Source organism: Triticum urartu, chromosome 1 (assembly GCF_003073215.2).
Source record: "Triticum urartu cultivar G1812 chromosome 1, Tu2.1, whole genome shotgun sequence".
Taxonomy (NCBI): Eukaryota; Viridiplantae; Streptophyta; class Magnoliopsida; order Poales; family Poaceae; genus Triticum; species Triticum urartu.
Genome location: NC_053022.1, coordinates 511,806,791 through 511,827,853, shown reverse-complemented (window position 1 = coordinate 511,827,853; position 21,063 = coordinate 511,806,791). Strand labels below are relative to the sequence as shown.

Here is a 21,063-nt window from a genome sequence, read left to right as displayed (position 1 = left end):
GGGCAATATCTACGATACAGTAGATTGGACTCGATGCATTCTAGCTGACTGGGCGCGTGTCACAACAAAACGACAACGACGAGGTTTAGAGTAGTTTTGTCAAACTACAAACATTTTTCTTGGGTCAGTTCTTCTGTTGGCTTCTAAAATAAGTTGACGTAAGTCGTCCCCTAACCAGTTTATTTTAAAAACCCGACAAAATTTATTTATGTCACAAGCCTACTTTATTAAGACTTGACTAGTAGCCTTAAAAAAAGGGTATGACTAGGTCTCAGTCGACTGAGATTTAACAAAGTCTCAGTCAAGTGACATAACATGCAATAGAGAAAAAGAAAAACTAAAAAGAATTTTTTGCATGAATCAACGTAAGATCTCACGGGTATAGCATTGACTAAGACTTAGCAAGACTGTTAAAAAAATAGTTTGGTTGATAGGAAGCAGACTATTCTAAAAGCGCAAAAAACTAAAAAAAAAACTGACCTCTGATCCAGCACTGAAACAAAGCCTCTAGTAAATAAAAACCCATTAAAAAAATTTAAAACCCACAAACCACATCGGATCCAAATCTCAAACCCTGCCCAAACCAAAAAAATCTCCTCTGGCCACCAACCCCCACCCATCCATCCATCAAAAAGGCGTCCGAACGAAACTGCCCCGGATTTCGTTCGAAACCGTAAAACCTTTTCCAGAAACCACCAAAAAAACCACAAAACAAAAACCCCGCAGGGACAGGGAGGCTCCTGGCTCTTCAAGGCGGGGGCCCCGCGCCACAGTCTCAAAAGAGCCGAGCCACCCTCCTGCCCCCAGCCGGACCCCGCGTGTGCCCTCGTTCGCCCCGTGCTCCGCCCATGGAGGCCACCCCGATCTCCGTCAAGCCCCCCTCGCCGCCCCCGCCCCCGCCCCCGCCCCCGCACCTCACGGCGGCGGTGCCCCTCTCGGCCGTGGAGCCCCCGCCCTCGCCGCCGCCGGCCGTGGCGGCGGCCCCGGAGGGCCCCGACGCGCTGCCGGATCCCACCAGCATGAACCAGCTCGCGCTCGCCACCACGCCCAAGAGGTGAGGTCCCCCCCGCCCCGGCCCCGTGCGTCTCCGTTCCCCGGTTCCGGCGTCTCGCCGGGGGTTATCCGGCCGGCTGATCTGACTGAGGCGGACGTTTGTTGTTTGAGCAGGCAGAAGCTGGAGGACGCCGCGGATGGGTGCAAGCATTGCGCCTGCAAAAAGTCCAGATGCCTGAAGCTGTAAGCAGCCCCCCTGTCCCTCCCGATTTCGCCGCCGGGCCCTAGGATGTGCCCTGTTTCGCCTCCGGTGCTTCGGGTTTCTAGACAGGGACGGCCAATTTTGAAATGTTGGGTGCCGTGCGGTTTCGCTGCTCAGATTTGCTTCCGTTTAGGTGCTAGAGAGGGGCATCTGCGCGAGGGTGGGATGGTTTAATCATCCTGTCTAATTTGATATCCTGGTCACATATCTGCTTCAGTTTCAAAAATCCCTTTGGTATGCTGGGTTCTCTAGTGAACTCGTAGCAGCTTGCCTCTCGTAGTATGCAGTGAGAAATTAAGGAAATTATTTTCCTGATATATGTGCTTGCTGCAGAGGTTCCCAAATTCAGAATTAGTTTTTCATGATGGGGAGTGCATCACTTGTTTTAGCATTCGTTTGTGCGCTATTTGATTATACTGCGATTCCGCTTCCTAAGTTACCTCAATTCCTCCTTTGAAACATAGCTCATGGAGCAGATTATATCTGTGTGGCCAGACTAAGCAGCTTATAGTGTGTTCCAGTAGATAAAAAATGACTCAGATTTTGCTATCGAAGTGTTTTAGAATCCCAAGTCGTTTCTCATCTACTGGGACACATTATATTGGTGAAAATGTTTATCAGTATATGATGATTAGTTTAAATGTGGATGGTTTCCTAGCCCCAGTGGTGGGAGTGCAGTGGCACATTCCCGCCGGCGCGGGTTTGATCCCAGTGGCCGTCATTTAACCATCCTGGTTAATATCACGGTATTGGACGTGTGTCTCACAAAATTCCTTCTTAATTAAAAAACCACAGGGGCTCCTCCCCCTGCTGGTCTAATTTTTTCTTTAATGATTAGTTTAAATGAAATCGTATCTATACATGTATGTGCCGATATTTTTTTATGAGCTAAGATTTGTAACGAACTATTAACATAAATCATGATTATCTGCGTATGCAGGTATTGTCCATGTTTTGCTGGTGGAGGTTATTGTTCTGAAAAATGTGGATGCGTGCCATGTTTCAACAAGTCTGATTTTGCAGAGACAGTTCAGACCACTCGCAAGGTGCTACTTTCACGTCAGAAACGGATGTCTCTGAAAATTAATAGAAGACTGGAGGCTAATGCTGAAACTATGGTTGTTTTCTTGACTCAGTTAGACGATGTTGCATTTTCTAAGTTCCCTTTGGCTCATAACAATAATTTCCATACTATGTCTTTGTCACCTGCAGGAAGATGCACACAATTCTTCTTCTTCAACTCCACCAAGGCGAGGTTGCAATTGCAAGAAATCAAGTTGCCTAAAGAAATACTGTGATTGCTACCAGGTTCCATCTTAGCTCCAAACACTTTACTATATCTTTCGGGTGCAAATTTATTCTCAAGTTGATTCGTGTGAACAGGATGGGACTGGATGCTCCTTATTTTGTCGATGCGAGGATTGCAAGAATCCTTATGGGAAAAATGGTAAGTACGGAGTGCTTGTGATGATTTCGTTCTTCAGTGAAACCTGTGTAAATATCCCCTTGTGCAATATCATCGTTTGCTGGCTAGTGACTGTCTCTCCTACTGCAGAAGGTTTTATGGCGGACGAAAGCAAGCGTTTCATATACACCGGTGCGGATCTGGACCATAGCGAGGACGAACACGACTTTGTCGTGGAGCGTTCGCCTCGCCTGCAATCGCCCATCTCAAAGGAGTCCTCTTTCCAACACACCCCGCCTCGCAGCAAGGCCTCGAGCAGAGACACGCACCTGCTGCCGCAGGTGCTGTCGCAGTGGCAGCCGCGCTCATGGCAGCAGTCCTCGAAGAGGCAGGGCAACGACCACCGGGCGGTCGACGACTTGGGAGAGAACCACAAGAGCTCGAGCCACGAGTGGCAGCTGGCGAAGCACCAGGTCCAGGAGGACGCCTACAGCATCTCGCGGTGCGTCCAGATCCTGAACGGCATGGTGGAGCTGTCGCAGGTGGAGAAGTCGGTGGCCCCCGACGTGTTCCTGCAGCCGGGCAACCGGGAGATATTCGTCTCCCTGGGGCTCGACGTCCGCGCCCTGTGGCTCAAGCGCAAGATCCAGCACCTGACTTAGGGCAGCAGTGTTTTTTTCTCTAGTGTTGTTGGGGCCTCCGGGTGAGGTTTGAGGGGGAGCATTGGATGTTGCGTTTATAGATGATGATGGTGATGGATGCCCTGCTGGCCGATTGGAATTCGCAGGATGTTTAGGGTTTTTCCTGTATACTGAGATGTGTATCCCGGATCTGCACCGCCTGTCGTTGTAGAGAGCTTAGCGGCTGAGTACCTGGTGACATGTTGCAATAATTGATGATTTGTTATTATGCACCTGTATTTAGCTAATGTGATGTTGTGTCTGAGATGAAATGCTGTCTAGAGTTGAAGTTCTCCGTACGAAACATGGAATATATGCGTCAAACAGAGCTAGGAATATTCTCGTGGTCTGGCAGGGTCCTATGAAAATCTAGGAGTTCTTGGAATGTACTCCCTCCAATCCAAATTAATTGACAAAATGAAAATCTAGAAGAGTTCTTGGCTCCTATCCAAATGTACTCCCTTCAATCCAAATTAATTGACACAGTACAAAGTTGTACCAAAGCTGCTGCGTCAATTACTCCCTCCGTCTCATAATATAAGAGCATACTCCCTCCGTCTCATAATATAAGAATGTTTATTATGAGAATAATATAAGAGCATACTCCCTTCGTCTCATAATATAAGAACGTTTATTATGAGAGAGGGAGTAGTTTGGATCAGAGGGAGTATAAGAATTGTATACAGAAAGTGTACATGGAATGTCCTTTCCTCGTGTATCAAACAGGGCCTGGAGTTCCTGTGGATCACCTATCGACACCAGACCATGGAACGTTTCAGAGGTCCAGGCGTCCGTGGCCGGACCAAGTCCAGCAGAATCGAAATAAAACAACGAAAAACAGAACCGAGATAAGCAGGAAGCTTAAAATGCAAAACAAAATGATGGGGAATCATCAAATCATCCAGCAAAACCTCAGCCTCGTCGAGGTAACCAACACAGCACGATTTTATATCTCGATTTCATTACAGAGGTCATAATAGGGTTATACAAGCTTTATTGCGGCACGGCGCATTCTAGTACAGAATAGGGACCATAAATTTTGCGCTCAGTACATAGTTTTGAACGGTCATATTGCTTGCATGCACCAAGCGGGAGCCTCAGCCACGTGGTCAGTTTGCTGATTCATGGATCCAGCTGAAGCTCTAGCTAAAATAGAAACACAGAAGCAGGAATTAGGAGCCCATAAACAGTGCCATTTAATTCAGAGTTATCGGGTCTTCGAAGCACCATACCTTCAGCCATGTCACATCCTCAATTGGTGAGATGACAGATCAGTTTCCCTTGAGAACTGACATCAGCGAGAAACTTAGCAATCAAGTGTTTTCTGGTACGCAACCTGCAGGTACCCCAAAGGAGGTTACGCAACAAATGTAACAAGTTGTGCCAGAAATAACCGACAAATAGAAATCTTTTATCAGCAGTGTTTCTCAGTTGATGAATTTCTCGGTTGTATATGCCTTATTTTTATATTAACCAAACACCGTAGTGGCTAAACACACCAAAGAATCTATCAGCAATCATCAAGAGCCATGCTTATACACAACTTCAACCCAACTATAACAACAGCAGGTCATGTGGAAAGCACCACAAGTTTAGTTGATGAACTAAAATTTACTGTATAAGTATGGGCATCAGTCGACTCACTAGTCTTCAAAATCAAATCGTAAAAGCATAATATATCGACAGAGGATAAACATACCGAGGTTGAATCCTTCAGCAACTCCCTGATTGCCATTGTAGCATAGGATGATGCAGGTAAAGTAAATGCTAATTTCACGGCCAGTTTGCTTGGCAATGTATCTGAGCTGCCAATAGACTTGTTTTCTACTAAGCTAGTTTCACTGGTTGGCATGGAGGTCTCCAATGGCTCTTCCATCTTGCAATCAGGTGGATTGGAGGCGGAATTTTCACTAGATGCAGCAGGCTCATTAGCTACCTTTGCTTCTGTAAGCTTGCTTTTGGAGAGAATATCCAAATCGGTTTCTGCTAAAGATGCACTGTCATCCGTGTATGTCATGAGTTCCCTGCAGTCATCAAAGCATTTTATCAAAATGGTGCAGTCATACTAGATTCAACAAAAAGGAATAAGAATTAATACACGGCAGTGTTACTCCTCTAAAATAACTCATGCGGTCAGATTAACACTTCAAGCAAGCCCAATGGATAGAGTTAAGAGAATGACTTTGATGGATTAACACAGTAAACTATTGATGGAAATACACATACCACTCAAAATCAATAGGCTTCTGGAACACCCTACGGTAACCTCCTTTCATGCTTGTAATTGAGAACTCCCTAACAAATGGTGTTTGCATCATACAGCGCAAAAATTAGGATATGATGTAGCAGTAAAACAAGCATGTGTAGATGCAATGTATATGAAATGATTAATACACCGCAGAAGAAAAAATAAATTGTCATTGCTCAATGCATTAGGCTGCACTATTTACAGCTGCCCTTGCATAGGCTAGAAAGAATTCTGGGAGCAATATGAAGAAACTTACTTCACACCATGAGCATTCTCTGTCAAGCTAATGCCATCCTGAGACATGAAATCCAAAGTAACATTATGATTCTCGTCATGGCAGAAGCCACTAAGAAATTGTGTGACTCATAACACATTTGCTAATAAAACCAGTGATATTACAGTATGACAGCTAATATCCACAAAGGAAAAGGATAAATCAAACACATTTTAGTCAGCATAGTCCAAAGGCCACAGCATTGCAATATCTGATTCAATGAAATAGGAACTGGGAATGCTTGTAACAGAAATTCAACAGTGCGCAAGTTTTGACCATACCAAACAAGAATCTCCAAATACACACTGCAATATACTCCTTCCGTCCCAAAATAAGTGTCTCAACTTTAGTATAACTTTGTACTAGAGTTAGTACAAAGCTGAGACACTTATTTTGGGACGGAGGGAGTAGTATTTACCTTTTTAGCCATTTCGTGGTAAATCTCAGCAACTTCATTCCCAGGGAACAATGCTTGTGAACTGTGTAATAACAATAACAAGCTGAATCTATTTGTTTTCTTGACAAGTGGAATCATGACAGGAACAAAATGAATATATGAATAAGGGAATTGGTCATTTACCCAGGCAAAGGAAGGACGACATCTTCAAACGAGTAGATCCCTTTCGATAAATCTTCAGAATCAACTAGCTACAAGAGAAACAAAGGTGCAGGAGTAGGCATATGAGAAGGAACATTTTCTGTGTATGAGCATGTAGGTTTGTAGCAAACCTTCACAGACTGGATATTTTCTTCTGGAATTGCTTCAGGACAAATATCAATTTCAGAAGAATTTGTAAGGCCATCAACTTCTGAAGTACCCACAGAAGTTGCTTCTCCAGGATGGCTTTCTTTGGTATAGATTAGATCACCTTCTACGACCTGTGAAATGCCTGTCAAATCACCAGTTAGAATATAAAAAGGGAGCATGAAGTCCACCATAAAAACCTCACGGGATAACACACCTCATGAAATAGTAACGGTTAGCCCAAAACATCAAATTGTACAATGATTCAATTGAAACTGAGTAACTGTACAAGGACGAAGTAGACTGACCATACTTTTCAACTCTCATGCTGGCAGCATGATTCCAAAGGTAACTTTGGTAAGAATGGACATACCTACAGAAGCCAATCAGTAATCAGTAATAAGTAAAAGGACAGAAACAAAGTAGAATTATTCAAAAAAACGCAGAAAAGTGAACAGCAGAAATATTTCGATTTAGCAAGTGATATGTAACTAGAGTAGCACAATACTGTTGACTAACATGTAAAGTGGATGTACTACTGTTGATGTCAGATTACATCTAAAGTGACTGATTATAAAGAAATATACTCCCTCCGTCCCAAAATACGTGACTCAACTTAGTACTAAAACTAGTACAAAGTTGAGTCACTTATTTTGCGACGGAGGGAGTATATACTTACTATAAAACAATTTTCTGCATTCTACAATTATCATATTCTCGGAGAAGAAAACCACCAATGTCGTTTAATTTGAAGTAACTAGTTATATCAAGAAAAAGCAATCCATACAAGATAAAGATATATGGCATACATCATTCTTAACGGTCTTGGTATACCCTTTAATGCTTGTAGATAGTTCTCAGGGCATTTCCTCAAACACTGAAGCTGAAAATAGTGCATGGATGGATATTAGTTTAATTTCCACAAAAGGCGCACTTATTCATCTAATACAAGGATATTTTGATGTAAATGATAAAGGACTACACTTACAATAGCCTTCTCAGCCACAAGATGGCGAGGAAAGTTCCTCAGAGCCATATCAATATCACCATGTTGCTTGTAATGTTCACGCACCTCCTTTATGTCATCACGCTGTTCGGAGTATCGAGTTATGTTGAACAAAAGTTGGCACAGCACAACATGCAATCCTAATTAGATACAAACAAAATAATTTGAGGATATCTCCTTCCCTTGGATCAAGAACCAAGTTTACAGCATTTTTCCATTCTCCTCTAAGCAAAGCAGCTCCAATACGGTGGGTTGGTACTGAACCACTTCCAAAGCGCTAACCATACAAAATAGATGAACTCAATAAGGTTCACAAATAACAGCAAAATAAATTCTGGAGCACACGCAGAAGTTCCTAGGCCTGTACCTGCAAACCATAGTAGTTGATAAATCCGTTCTTTCCTAAGCCATCCACAGCAGCCTTTATCATGTCTTCCGATTCTGCAACAACACCTCTAAAGAAATGCAGGTAAACATAAGTTACCCAATTTTCTCAGTTTGTTAAAGCAAAATATACAAGGTTCCATGCATGTGGGCTTAAGTAATATATTAATACTACTATTTTCAAAAAATATACTAATACTACACCACAAAGGGCAAAACTATAAAATAACTGATAGTGGTGAGGTAGTGTGTACTGTCTACTGTGTAGATGCAAATCAAATCAGGCCTACAATAGCACTAAATTTTGTGTTACACTTTCAGAAGAGCATTGGAGCAGGAGCGCTTCTATATACTAAATTATAAGGAAAAAAGAGAAGATATGATACCTCAGGGTAATTGTAAACCGATTTCCCATGAGTTGACCAAGACCAAGTCCCTCCTTTACATAACTAGAGAGGATACGTTAGTTGCTAAAGTATCACTTAGGACAGCTATATTCCAGTGATCCTACAAAAATCAATTGATCACCTACCAGAAGTTTCCAACTTTGATGCCATATAGTCGCTTATTAAGTGCAGCGATTTTATTTGCTGGCACCTTGAAAACGGTAACCTAATAGGAAAAGAATTAGATCAGTAGCCAAGGCAATTACATGCAAAGGGTCATAACCATGAAACAGAAATTATAACCAAATCTACCAAATAGCCAGAAAATCATGAAACAAACTACATAACCTAGTTTGATCAATGATACTAATAATAAAATCTAGAACGAATGCATATTAAATTTTACACGAAATTATTAAATGGTTGTAACACCATAATAGCATACATAATTACACATACAGATACAGTTCACTTATAGCTATAGATAAAATCACCTAAAGTATTTTTCGTCCACACCCATGTATGAAAGTTTAGCTATTTTATCCCAAAACGCAAATCCATCATTACATGAATTAAATTCAGAGAGATGGTTTACATAGGAATAATAAACACCTGTTGCGTCGTAACAGCACGTTTATCCTTTGTTCCAGAAAACCCAAATGAGCGTGACTGCAAAAAGCATAATCAAGTCATTACTCGGTTGGCAAAGAACGGTTACTGAATGATGCCATCAATGAGATAAATAGCAACCAAGATGTACCTGGAGTCCTAACATTTTTCCTATTACTCCCAATGCATCTTGGGTGTCCTTGTTTTCTTTGCAAAGGTGAAACCTGATCAGTGTCACAGGATGGTAGCTCCAGTTACAGAACTAGTTAGCAGCAAAACTAGACACGACGCAAACATTACATTTATATTCCTTACTACACAAATATAGAGGAGTTGTTATAGCTACATTACTCATGTTACCAAATTCAAACAAGCCTGTCAACTATGCCAAACACGAGGAATGAATGTGTTATAGCGCAAACACTAATAACAATTTGGGTAGGACAACAGATGATCAATTCAAACAGAATTTCATCACCTCAGGAACTTCCCAGCATGAGCTGGCCAACTAGACGACCCTCTACTGTCAAATGGCCTGTCGTCTCCCCAATCAGAACCATTCATGTTCTTCCTCTTCCTTCCTCTGCCACCACCACCCCTCCCCCCACCCCCCCCCCCCCCCCCCCCCCCGCCCCCCCCCTCCAGCTTCAGACCCCACGCGTACCCTGATGTATTTCTGAACCCCGTCGCTGTGTTCCACTGTGTCTGTGACCAAGAACTTGAAGTTTCTTTTGAAAAAGTTGTGCACCTCCTGCAAGCAAATAAACGCTCCAAATCAGACAGTTCCCCCAAATTCAGCCACACAAGACAAGCAGCACCGCCGAACCAAACCCACCGATCGATGAGCCTTGTCGGCATCGGGCGAGAGCATGACCGGCAAGAATTCGCCCTCGCCGCCGGTCGCGACCTTCTCCAGAAGCCCCCTCAGCGCGTGGCAGTCGGCCTCGCCGCAGAGCCCGCTGAACGACTCGAGAGCCTTGGAGTGGTCGGCGTCGGCCGCCGGCGCCGCCTTCTCCTCCTCCTTGGCATCCACGCACTGCAATGCACGAGCCGTGGGTGAAACCGGGACCGGGCACGCGGAATCACCGAGCAGACGTCGCGGGGGGGCGCGAGTACCTACCTGGTCGGGGAGATCGAGGGAGGTGAGGCGGACGACGGAGCCGTCGCGGGCGACCTCGTGGACGATGAAGTCGGAGTAGCGGTGCTTGAGGACGCCGCGGAAGCCCGGGAGGGCGGAGGTGAAGCAGGCGATGCCGACCTCGGCCTCGGTGACGGAGCTCGAGCGCGCCATGGGAGCGGGGTGGGCTGATTTGGGGGCTAGGGTTTTGGGAGGGAAATGGCGGAGAGGGTTTAGCCGGGGGGAAAGCCGCTGGCTGTACCTCTGATAGGTGGGGCCGCATCGGCCACTGGCGACCTTCTCTGCCGTTGGATCATCGTGGATGGCCTAGATCAATTGAATGGCAACCAAACAAAACTGCCTTCCCCACTCTCCTCCCCAACTCCCTGTTGATGTCGATATTACCATCGGGGAAGATGCAAAACAATATTGTCCCTTTTTTAGTTTTTTGGGTGGCCACAAATGCCGGTTTATCGCTCTGAGGGATTGAAATCTGATCATCATTCAATGTAACTATTTGTCCATTAATCATTTGATGCTATCATGGGAACCCGGTTAGAGGTCCGACAAGCACTTTCAACAGAAGAAGGCTCAAGGGCTCATCTGAGGCGAAGTGTTAATAAGGATCATCACCTGTTGCAAGCACACAAGGACGCGGTTGGGGATGCAAATTTGAAACCTTCAGGGTACCTACTTAGTTCAATCAGATGAACTAAGTTTCAAAGATGAAGTGAATTCTAATATTTTATTTCATTTAGTTGAACAAAAGAGGGTTGGAGGGTACCCTCAAGGTTCTAAATCTGCATGCTTACATGCTGTAAAGAGGAAGTGGTGCAAAATGTTAGGTCAGAACAGTCAAACAATGTCCACTAGGTGCTGGGAAGAGATGGGAAAGAGCAGGGACTTTGCGACACCGGGCGCATTGTGCAGTACACACCACATAAATCGATGTTTATAACACTCTTATATCGAAGAGAAAACGTAATACAATGACAGAATAAGAAAATTAGTATATCAAAAAGTTTCTCCCCGAAAATCAGCAATGTACCAGGTCCGTGTTCATTCAAACATTAATGCATGAACAACAGGAATATAACACTGCAGGAGTAGCATAACAGCAATTGATCCAGTGCCCCAGATTCTTATGCCGGATACAAAGCTGCAGCTTCAGAAGAGCACTATCTTTATCAGTGGGCAGTCTAGCTGATGATAAGGAAAAAAGAAGAGATGGTGTGTGACAGGTAGACGCATCCAATTGTCAGACAAAAGAAAGCTTCGACAACAACAAGATCAATCAAATCGCATGTCCATTGTTGGCCACAAGAAAGCTTTGAGAACAACAGGAGATCAAATCGCTTTCGCGGTTTCCGCAACATACAGTGCAACCGGGCCTACTTATTTGTGTGCTTGCAACTCAAAGCAAACCTAGCAGGCATCTAGGTCCCTGCATGGGGGAGGCTTTGGCTCGCCTAGCAAGGTGGTCATCCCTCCAGCAGGACCACAGTTTTTCCGCTCTGGGTTCTGGGTGCCACGCTGCAAATGTTTATCAGATCGTCAGAACAGGTGTATATTGGAATTAGACCAGATAAAACATGTGGCCAGACATAGTAAGAGAATCTTGTTAAGTTGGGCTAAAGCTTACAGGGGGCGTTTCCCCTCTTCTCAGCATTTCAACAAGCTCAACGACTCGCTTGGGAGTGAGGTCTTCCTGTGAAGGGCAAGTAGAAAAAAAGAAGCTCAAGTTACATCAGACAGAAAAGTTTACTTCAAAGCCTCTTCCATTAGCAAAAGGCATGCGAGTTTTAATAAACCATCCTGGTAGGCTAGCAACTTTACGTCTCTAGTGATGCAGTAATTCTATTGAACAGAAATTTAGTTTAAAAGATAACTACGGCAACTTTCTACCTCTCTAATGTCCCCAAAGAAGAAGGTACAGTACAGAGCCAACAAGCAATGACATACAAGTTGAGTGTATCGAGTAGACAAGTTCTGATCTATGCATATACATGAATTTAGAAGTAAAACTACTGTTCAAACATGCACCACTTGTAATCACATCACCCCTTTCCTAACAATATACTCCTATACAGTGATTACGTTCTTCCATTACCCAATTTTTGTTTCTGATCAGTGATCACGTTGAACCAATTGTCCTATAAGATGTGTCATGCTGTTTCTGGCACAGTTCACCCCGCATTATGCCAGCATAAAGTCATTGATACTGACTAATACCAGCAAGTGCAAGTACTAGAGGATACAATTTAGGATAACAGAATAGTGAAACGTTGAATTGTATGATTATCAAGAGCAAAATAAACTTACATAATAATTGTATGTGTAACCATCTGAACCTTTGGTATAGTCAGCCACAGCAATCATGGGAGCGTTCACACAGCAACCCTGTGAACAAACGAGCAGAAGGTGAATAAAAGTGGTTTTAAGGATATATCATAACCAAACATTTAAAACTATTCGTTACAAACATACTACAGACCATTCCTACAGTTATATATTGGAAAGTATAAACTCAAGTAAAAACAAATATTTAAAGATCACGGTGTTACCATGCATTCCATTTCCCCAACAGAAAATAAACCATCGCTTGTCACCTCTGCAAATGAAAAAAAATGTTAATTACATCACAGAAACAGAATAAGAAGCTCTTGCTCAGAGGACAAAGTTTGTGGTAACAATTTTACAGATATCAGAATAATTACGCAATATACAAACCGTTCCGTTTAACTCCAAGGTGTTTTAACAGGGCATCTTCGATATCACGCGAACCACGAATCATACAAGGTGTAGTTCCACACACCAAAAGGTGATATTTTCCCACCTACATAGCATGAAACGACTTCATGGTAAAAAAAGGTGGTAGTAATGAGTACAGAGTAGGCAGTCGTGCATCAAGGTACCTTGGTCCGATTGAACATTGAGTAAAATGTTGCAACTTCATAGACCCTGATCGGTGCAACTCCAACTATTTTAGCAATCTGAAAAGAAGACAAATTATTGTCAGGAACGCTGAAAATGTCAAGTGTTCACTTTTCCAAGATAGGGGGGAAAACAACAGAAATTTTAAGAAAGCATAAAATATATTAGATCAGTGTGTAACAAAGACTATGATACTTGAAGCAAAATTGTGAACATAATGGTCATGGTGAGAAAGGATATGCTGCAGCTTTGAATGCATTATATGTTAATATGCTCTATCAATAATATGACCTGCCAGATGAATATATTAGACTTCCATCAAATCAGCTTCATCAGAAAAGAAAAAAAAAACATGATCATAAGAGGTTTCAACTAGTATGTCGACAAACAAACATGTTCTTTCTTAATTAAAAATAGGGACCCCATGTCTCCTAATAAAGCTATTTTTCTTGATTATCAAATCCAAGATAAATTTGTAGTTACCCAATGGTTGTAACTGCCACTTCCAAATGTTTTGTTCTACAAGATGTAACTTGATTCTAGGGTGTCAAAATTAAAGACCAACAAACCTGTGCAAGTCATAAGCTAAACCGACTACTCAATATACACATGATATCTTTCTGTTCACCTATACAGAATATAATTTAGTGTTCCAGACATAGTGTATGGACAGAAGAGTATGCAGAAAAGAACAGCATATACAACGATAAACAAGGGGCAATAAGGTTTTGCATAGTTTCTACAAGTACAAGACACATGTTTTTAACTAGAGAAGGTACATTAACTCATAACAATTTCACCCTTTATATGGAAACGGAATACAACATAACATGCTGACGTTGGAAGGTCACAATTTTGCGCGATTTGAACTTACAGCGTCCATTGCTGCAACCGGGACCCATCCACCATGCTGCTGCTGTGCAAGATCAAGCATTGGAATAATACCAGATTGCTTGTAGTTGCTTGGGTAATGAGATAGGATTTCGTTAACCTGCAACATTACAACGGAAAATTAGTCCAGGTAATAACAAACTTGAAGCGTGTCAGTAGTCGGATGAGCCATATTAACTGCATTCACTAAGCCCATTTCTCCTGTAAGAAATGGAACATTACGACCCATAGTGCTGTTACAATAGTTCATTCAGGAATAAACGAAATTAACAAGACTGCCCCGTTGCACTAGCCGAAAAAAAGGATGTTAAACTGGAGACTATCATTCAAGAATATCTATCTAATGGATGCAGCATTACCAGTGCAAATATTAACCTAAGAACCATATCTGAACATCTGAGCACACAATTTAACAAGGTATGTCACAGTTATTTCAAATCCAGCCAATTGACCCCAACAGTCCCCCGCTACACACGCATCGCAGACCCAGACCGGGGGAAGAACAGTACCTTCTCCATGTTGGCCTTGGTGAACTCCCACGGCATGTTCGGGTTGTTGTCCGGCGAATCGATGTGCTACAGAAACAACACAACATATAAATCTAGCTCAATCGTCGTCGGCGGCAAAACAGATCAGACAACCGCAGAAGCGGATCCGAGAGCGCTCACGTAGTTAAGCGCGGAAGAGAAGGTCCGGGAGAAGTAACCCGTGGCGGCCGCGGCCGCGGGGGAGGAGATCTGCAAGGAAATTTCGGCGAACGGGATCAGGGGATCGGCTTGGGGGAAATGGAGGGGAATGGATTCGAGAGGGGAGGGGGAGGAGGCGCGCAAACCGGAGACGGGGAGAGGCGTCGGGCGGCCGACTGTGAGGCGGAGGCGGAGGCGAGGCCGAGGAGGCGGCGGGCCGCGAGGCGGGCGGCCGGGGGCAGCATGGCGGCCAGCGAGGGAGCGGCGGTGGTGGTATCGGCGGGTGGTCGCTTGGCTTGTGTGTGAGAGACCGACCTCTCCTTACCGGCCAACAACAAGGGCACGTCGACGTGAAAGTGGGACTAGCCAGCCCACCCACTGACATTGCTTTAGTGGGCTCCGATTGGACAGGAACGGAATTAAGTGGGCTGGGCCTATTAGCCCATAGAACCCACCAGCCAGCCCCTTTCTGTTGAGGAGGCGCCGCGGCGCAGGCCGCCGCACCTGGCCCCTCCCCCGCCTCGCAGCTTCTCCTTCCTCAACCCCGGCTGGACGCGATGGCCAGGTCGCCGCTGCCGAAGGTGACCTCTCTTTCTTGATTTATCTGCCCGCTGCCCCAAGTCTAATATGTTCAAGGGAGCGGAGGAGCCTAGCGGCGTTCTCAGAGAAACGCACTCCTTGTAAGATGCCGTTTCTTGGCTATTTTTTTGCTTGTAAAACGTGTTATGATTCCGCTCGCCCTGTTTTGTTATGCTTGCCCGGTTGATTTTCCCTTTGGGAATCGAGTAAGGTAATTGTGAAGCTATGATAATGAGATATTTTATATAATTGGCATTCATGTTCTAGTCTTAGTCATTTAAATGTTCTTGTGGATTTATCCGAGGCCAATATAGTTCATCTAATTGAACTGTCTTAACTGGCTAACAACATGTGAATTTATTTTCTACCCATGTGTGAACTGTGATACGTCTTGCTGGTAACGTGTCACGTGATTCGATAGCTTTGCGAGCCGTTGTACCTGTTGCTCTTAATTCTCTTCATGTTTTATATATCCTTGATATGATAACGGATTGCAATAGCACTGCTTCTCACTCACTCAGGCCTCCTTTGATTTGGAGAAATTTCATAGGAATTCTAGAGGATAGGATTCTTGTAGGATTTTTTTTCTTTAGAGCCCTTTGGTTCATAGGAATGAATTCCTATTCCTATATAGGATTAGTTCCTATCCTCCATATTTCATAGGAAAATAAAAATGAGTCTAGACTCAATGGAAAAATTTCTTTGGTGTCAACCAAATGACATCTTGTTTCCTATTCCTACTCATAGGATTTGAGATACATGTCATCTTATTTCCTACAAGATTCCTATTCTTACGATAACCCTCTCATATGAACCAAAAAAGGCCTCAAATACTAGTATGTGACAGCAGCCCAAAAGGCATGGGACGTGTTGCCCGAGGAGCAATCACGGAAACACATCACTACTGGCTCTGGTGACCTGAACGACATACTTGGTGGAGGGATTCATTGAAAGGAAGTTACTGAGATAGTTAACACCTTTCTTGCTTTAGGAATGCATTGCACTCTTGGTTAATAAGCATATAATCGGCTGGGCAATTTTTAGTCAGTTTATCATTCAGCTCTGTTTCTATATATTGTTTCTTGGTCTCCTGTCTTCTAGCAATAGTGTTGTCAAATTATTCTACTGTTCTGAGTAATCGTGTAAAGTTAGTGAGTCTTTGTTCTACTCTTGTTCTCACTTGTGCATCAACATCTCATACTCCATTGATGTATCTGTGGTGACTAGACTAATCTGTTGAGTAAGGGCTTTCAATTCTTTTATGTTGAGTTATTTATGTAAAATGCCATGTCCATTGATGTATCTGTGGTGACTAGACTAATCAGCTACTAGATTTATTCAGGTGGTGTTCCAGGAATGGGTAAAACTCAACTGGGGTATGTTGCTCCTACTACCGAATCATTGCAATTTCAGAAGAAAATTACCGTGCTAAGTGCCAACTTTTGGAGGATTCAGCTAGCAATCAACGTCCAAATTCTCGTGCGCTATGGTGGCCTTGGCGACAAAGCATTTTATATTGGTATACTTGTTTGACAGAGAGTGATTGTGTCATGTGTCTGTTGAGAAACTGTTAACAATATTTACTGTCATTGTAACAGACACAGAGGGCAGTTTCATGGTTGAACGTGTCTATCAAACTGCTGAAGGGTGTATCAGTGACATAATGGAGTATTTTTCCGTGCCACCATGACAAGGCTTCATCTGGCCAAGAAAATCTGCAACCTGAGCCTTTCCTAGCAGGCATCTACTACTTCTGAATACTAGTAATAATGTACATGTAATGCACGTTTATATTAGGTAGGATATTAGTTGCACGTTATATTAGGTAAGATATATCTGTTGCATGTTGGTATTTGGTAAGATATCAATTACTTTTTCGTGGGAAATGGTAGGATGTTAATTACATGTCAGATTTCATGAGATATCGTTGAGTCAAAACGTGTTTATAACCAATGGCAGTGGTGGGTAATTAGAGCATTAAACGTGTTTGATGCTCAACATTGAAGCGATTTGAACCGCTAGATAACATGATTTGACGGTCGAGATGGTTTGGATATGCCCTTTTGGGTCTTTTTATAGAGGTATAGATGCAGCTACACTGAATAGATTGTGGTGAGGAACTATCTGCAGAAATTCCTCGGAGAACATAAAGATGTAATATTCTTGAACAACTGAGTCTTAAAGTTTAATCATCTGAATTATGTCCAATGTTTTATCCCTCACCTCTATTTTCCCTCAAGATGAGTTTTCCGGCAGTTCTATGTTTACAGAAATGGTTTTCCACCCTTCCGTTCTTAGCAGGATCTACCAAAATTGGTTGAGTGTTACCAAATAACCATTATTTTTCTTTATGCTTTACAGGTGAGGATAGTTATTATTGATAGTGTTACTTTTCACTTTCGATAAGATTTCGATGATCTGGCTCTGAGGACTAGAATGCTCAGTGGATTATCATTGAAGTTGATGAAGCTTTCAAAGGCATATAACTTGAAACTATGAAAAATTGTGCTAGTTGAGTTGAGAAAACCATATAGCAGTTCTTATTAATTAATTGAGATCTATCTTATACCGAGACAGTACGAGTAAATGGATTTTTTTTCTATGCACATAAATGTCAGCATTTACAAGGAACACATACATTTTGGGGTGATACTCTGCTGCTGTCCCGGTATGACCTGGTGTTTCTTGCATGCTTTGGCAACAACACATCTATTTCTCATTACTTGCCTCCTTTACCTGATCAGTTTGTAGTACATTATTATATCCTGCTTCATTCTGTTAGAATAAACGTATAGGAGATGTATAGGGTTAGGAGTTTGTTTAAATTCTGTACATCATCTCTATCTCCTTTCCCCATATCTCTCTGTAACGACCTTCCTGGTCAATCTCTCGATCTCTTTCTCTGTAACTCGTATGCCAAGGCTTTCGCCCAATATATACATGCGGCCCGAGACAAAGGGTTCTACACTTCCCATATCATTTTACATGATACACAGAGCCTCTTCCTCATTAGATCGAAAGAGATTGCATCTAGCTACCTCCGCGACCGAGATCATGTCCACCACCGCCGCTGCCATGACGCCAATGTGATAGCCTGGCTTAATAGGGATGATAGACTACTCATATCAATAAGGAATTTCTTCTTTTTCGGGAGCCCATTCAGACAGAACTCCAAAGTTAAGCGTGCTCAGCTTGGAGTAGTTTCAGGATGGGTGACCGACCGGGAAGTTGCTCCCGGGTGCGCACGAGTGAGGACAAAGTGCGCAGAAAAGACTAGTATTGATTTGTGGGGCCAGTCTAGATCCCGCCAGGAGTAACGACCACCGGCGGACAGATGGAGCACCACCTCGACGAGAAGAGCCCGCCACCGCCGCCCACTCTCACCATCACCAAGGACGGCAAAGAAGAACAAGTTGTCAACTTTGCGAGATCCCTCTGGTATGCACAGCAGCAACAACTTCAAGGATACTTGATGGGTTCCTTTTCCCGTGAGATTCTTGCCCAGATCGCCACGCTCCAGACGTCGGCCGAGGTGTGGCGCACCATCCACGCCATGTTCGCTGCTCAGAGCCAAGCCCAAGCGATCAACACTCGCATCGAGCTCACCAACCTCAAGAAAGGTAATATGTCCATGGCTGACTACCTTGGTAAGATCAAAAGCCTCACCGATGAAGTCGCAAGCACTGCTGCGGCGCTCTCTGATCCGGAGATCGTCTCCAAAATTCTCGCCGGCCTGGACATGGAGTACAACCCGCTGGTCTCTGCGCTCGCCGCCAGGGTGGAGCCCATCACCGTCTAGGAGCTCTACAACCAGCTGCTCAGTTTTGATGCCTGCCTCACCCTCCTCCATGGCGGCGACCTTCGGCAATCCTCCGTCAACTCTGCCTCCCATGGCCGCCCTCCAGGGGCAACGTGGCGGTGGGCGCGGACGCGACGCTCCTCAGGGCGATGGCGCTCGCTCTGGTGGGGGAGGGGACAACCCCAGCGGCGGCAGCGGTTTCAACAACAACACCAGCGGCGCTCGCTCCTCAGGGAGTATCCTGGTAGTTGCCTTCGATCGATTTTCAATTAATGTTTCAACTATGAACATAGGAAATGTCAGACGACGAAATGGATTTCGGTATTTGCGAATACTACGAAGACGAGCACGGCCTGTACGACAGAATCTTTCTAGGTGATGATAGGCGCTTCAGCATCAAGCTGGACGAGAACTTCGAAGTGGATACAGTAAGTCACAACGACAAGTCTTTTTTCGTAATTAAGCATGACATATGCTTCATTTGCTTCAACTTATAATTTAAATTTTTACTACTCTACTAGCGTATCCCCTGCCATGCAAGAGTTTTTGTCTTGGATATGATAGGTTTCAGTTCTATAAAAATACTATGGAGGTAAAGAGAGTTTACTTGAAGACCGAGCATGGTTATACTTTCCACGCAAAATTATACAACGCAGACACCTACACATATTTTGAATGCAAAACTTGGCAAGCACTATGCAAGACTTATGCATTTGAGCCTAATATGGTTATCACCTTTGATATTCGTCCGGAAGATGATATTGAAGGTAATATCGACATCTGGGTCGATGTGCAGACGCCTCCAGTTATACCATTATGTGAGTTTCTCAACCATATTTATGTCTTCGATATTGTTTATTTAAAAATACTTGACAACTAATTTCTATTGACAACTTATTTCCGTTCAAGCAAACCTGTCCAACGCTTGGTAGACAGGACCTACTACTGTCCCGGGGCTGAACTAAACTGCGAGGAGATAAGTCATTATGTTTCATGGCTTGAGGATCTTCATACTGTCAAGACAAATTATTTTTTTGGACTTAAAAATCTTAGTACTCAAAACGTGCGACCAATAGTGTTCGTACTGAACTACGGTCACATCTATTTAGGAAAGATGGTAAGATTTTTACTATTTGTCCTCAGTGCATCTTTTGCATACATTATTTTTTAAGCTAAACTTCATTGCTAAGTATGTTACTATACGATGTTCTTTAACAGGGACTCCCGATGAATGTTGTGCCTCATTGGATCGAGACTAAAGGTCGCATGAGAATTGTTAGCTTACTGCCTAGATTTCCTACAATGCACTTTAGTGCATTCAGGATTTCTAATAGCGAGGAATGCTTAATAGTGAAAGAATGGAGCAAAATTGTGAACGATCACAGAGAAGTACTAGGGGGCAGCAATCAGAAGCGCAACCCACGATTAGGAGACAGGTTCATCTGCATGCTCCAACTTGATGAAGCAGGAGTGCTACACATGTTTTATGTTATTTTAGCTGAGAGAGAGCAGTAGGAGTGATTAGCTAGCTAGAAATGAGTTCTGATGATTAAATAGCTAGTGTTGGTGGTAATGACTATGATGATTATTATTAGGTAGTGTTGGTGGTGATTAGATAGCTACCGCGGCTAGTGTTGATGGTGATTAGCTAGCTAGAATGAGTTTGAAGATGATGATGTGTGATACACTATGACTATGATGATTAAATAGCTACTGTTGGTGGTAATGACTATGATGATGATTAAATAGCTTGTGTTGGCGGATTAGATTCAAGTGGAGGCAACATGTGGTGCACATTGAAAGTAATACTAGTCCAAACTAGACCAGGTTTGGATTAGTAGTATACTTTTGACATGCACCACATGTTTCCTGCACTTAAACCTAATCCACCTTCATTTGACACACTGTTATGGACATATTGATATAACAACCTCATAATTGGTATTGTACCAAAATTTGTATAACGGCGTATAAATACACTAAAAAAATGAGAAAAAGAATACTAGTAGGGATGGAGATTAAACACGCTACAACTAGCTGTATTAGCAGTAGCGCTGGAGCGAAG

General features: G+C 43.4%; 3 protein-coding genes and 1 pseudogene across 3 annotated transcripts; 2 read left to right on the top strand and 2 right to left on the bottom strand.

Annotated features, from left to right (window-relative positions):
• The first annotated feature begins 741 nt into the window (after window positions 1–741).
• Window positions 742–3,588, top strand: LOC125523991 (protein tesmin/TSO1-like CXC 3). The gene is made up of 6 exons (XM_048689075.1): window positions 742–1,054; window positions 1,168–1,236; window positions 2,196–2,373; window positions 2,468–2,563; window positions 2,639–2,702; window positions 2,811–3,588. Exons 1-6 carry the CDS (start codon window positions 849–851, stop codon window positions 3,320–3,322), a joined length of 1,125 nt encoding a protein of 374 aa, XP_048545032.1. The 5' UTR covers window positions 742–848; the 3' UTR covers window positions 3,323–3,588.
• Window positions 3,589–4,237: 649 nt separating this feature from the next.
• LOC125523977 (multisubstrate pseudouridine synthase 7-like) lies at window positions 4,238–10,348 on the bottom strand. Its single transcript, XM_048689053.1, is given in 21 exon segments — window positions 4,238–4,486; window positions 4,573–4,676; window positions 5,040–5,364; window positions 5,567–5,635; window positions 5,845–5,882; window positions 6,281–6,341; window positions 6,443–6,510; window positions 6,592–6,752; window positions 6,916–6,980; window positions 7,417–7,490; window positions 7,596–7,699; window positions 7,788–7,890; window positions 7,981–8,068; window positions 8,384–8,446; window positions 8,530–8,609; window positions 8,996–9,052; window positions 9,144–9,216; window positions 9,471–9,626; window positions 9,628–9,743; window positions 9,828–10,028; window positions 10,113–10,348. Coding segments are annotated over 20 exon segments (2,103 nt in total). The 5' UTR covers window positions 10,284–10,348; the 3' UTR covers window positions 4,238–4,486; window positions 4,573–4,646.
• Window positions 10,349–11,145: 797 nt separating this feature from the next.
• On the bottom strand, window positions 11,146–14,980 carry LOC125523983 (NADH dehydrogenase [ubiquinone] flavoprotein 2, mitochondrial). Its single transcript, XM_048689064.1, has 10 exons — window positions 14,767–14,980; window positions 14,603–14,671; window positions 14,444–14,509; window positions 13,918–14,034; window positions 13,025–13,102; window positions 12,840–12,945; window positions 12,674–12,720; window positions 12,432–12,509; window positions 11,752–11,817; window positions 11,146–11,642 (listed from the first exon to the last, which is right to left on the bottom strand). Exons 1-10 carry the CDS (start codon window positions 14,863–14,865, stop codon window positions 11,535–11,537), a joined length of 834 nt encoding a protein of 277 aa, XP_048545021.1. The 5' UTR covers window positions 14,866–14,980; the 3' UTR covers window positions 11,146–11,534.
• Window positions 14,981–15,177: 197 nt separating this feature from the next.
• Window positions 15,178–17,746, top strand: LOC125533014 (annotated as a pseudogene).
• The last annotated feature ends 3,317 nt before the right edge of the window (window positions 17,747–21,063 follow it).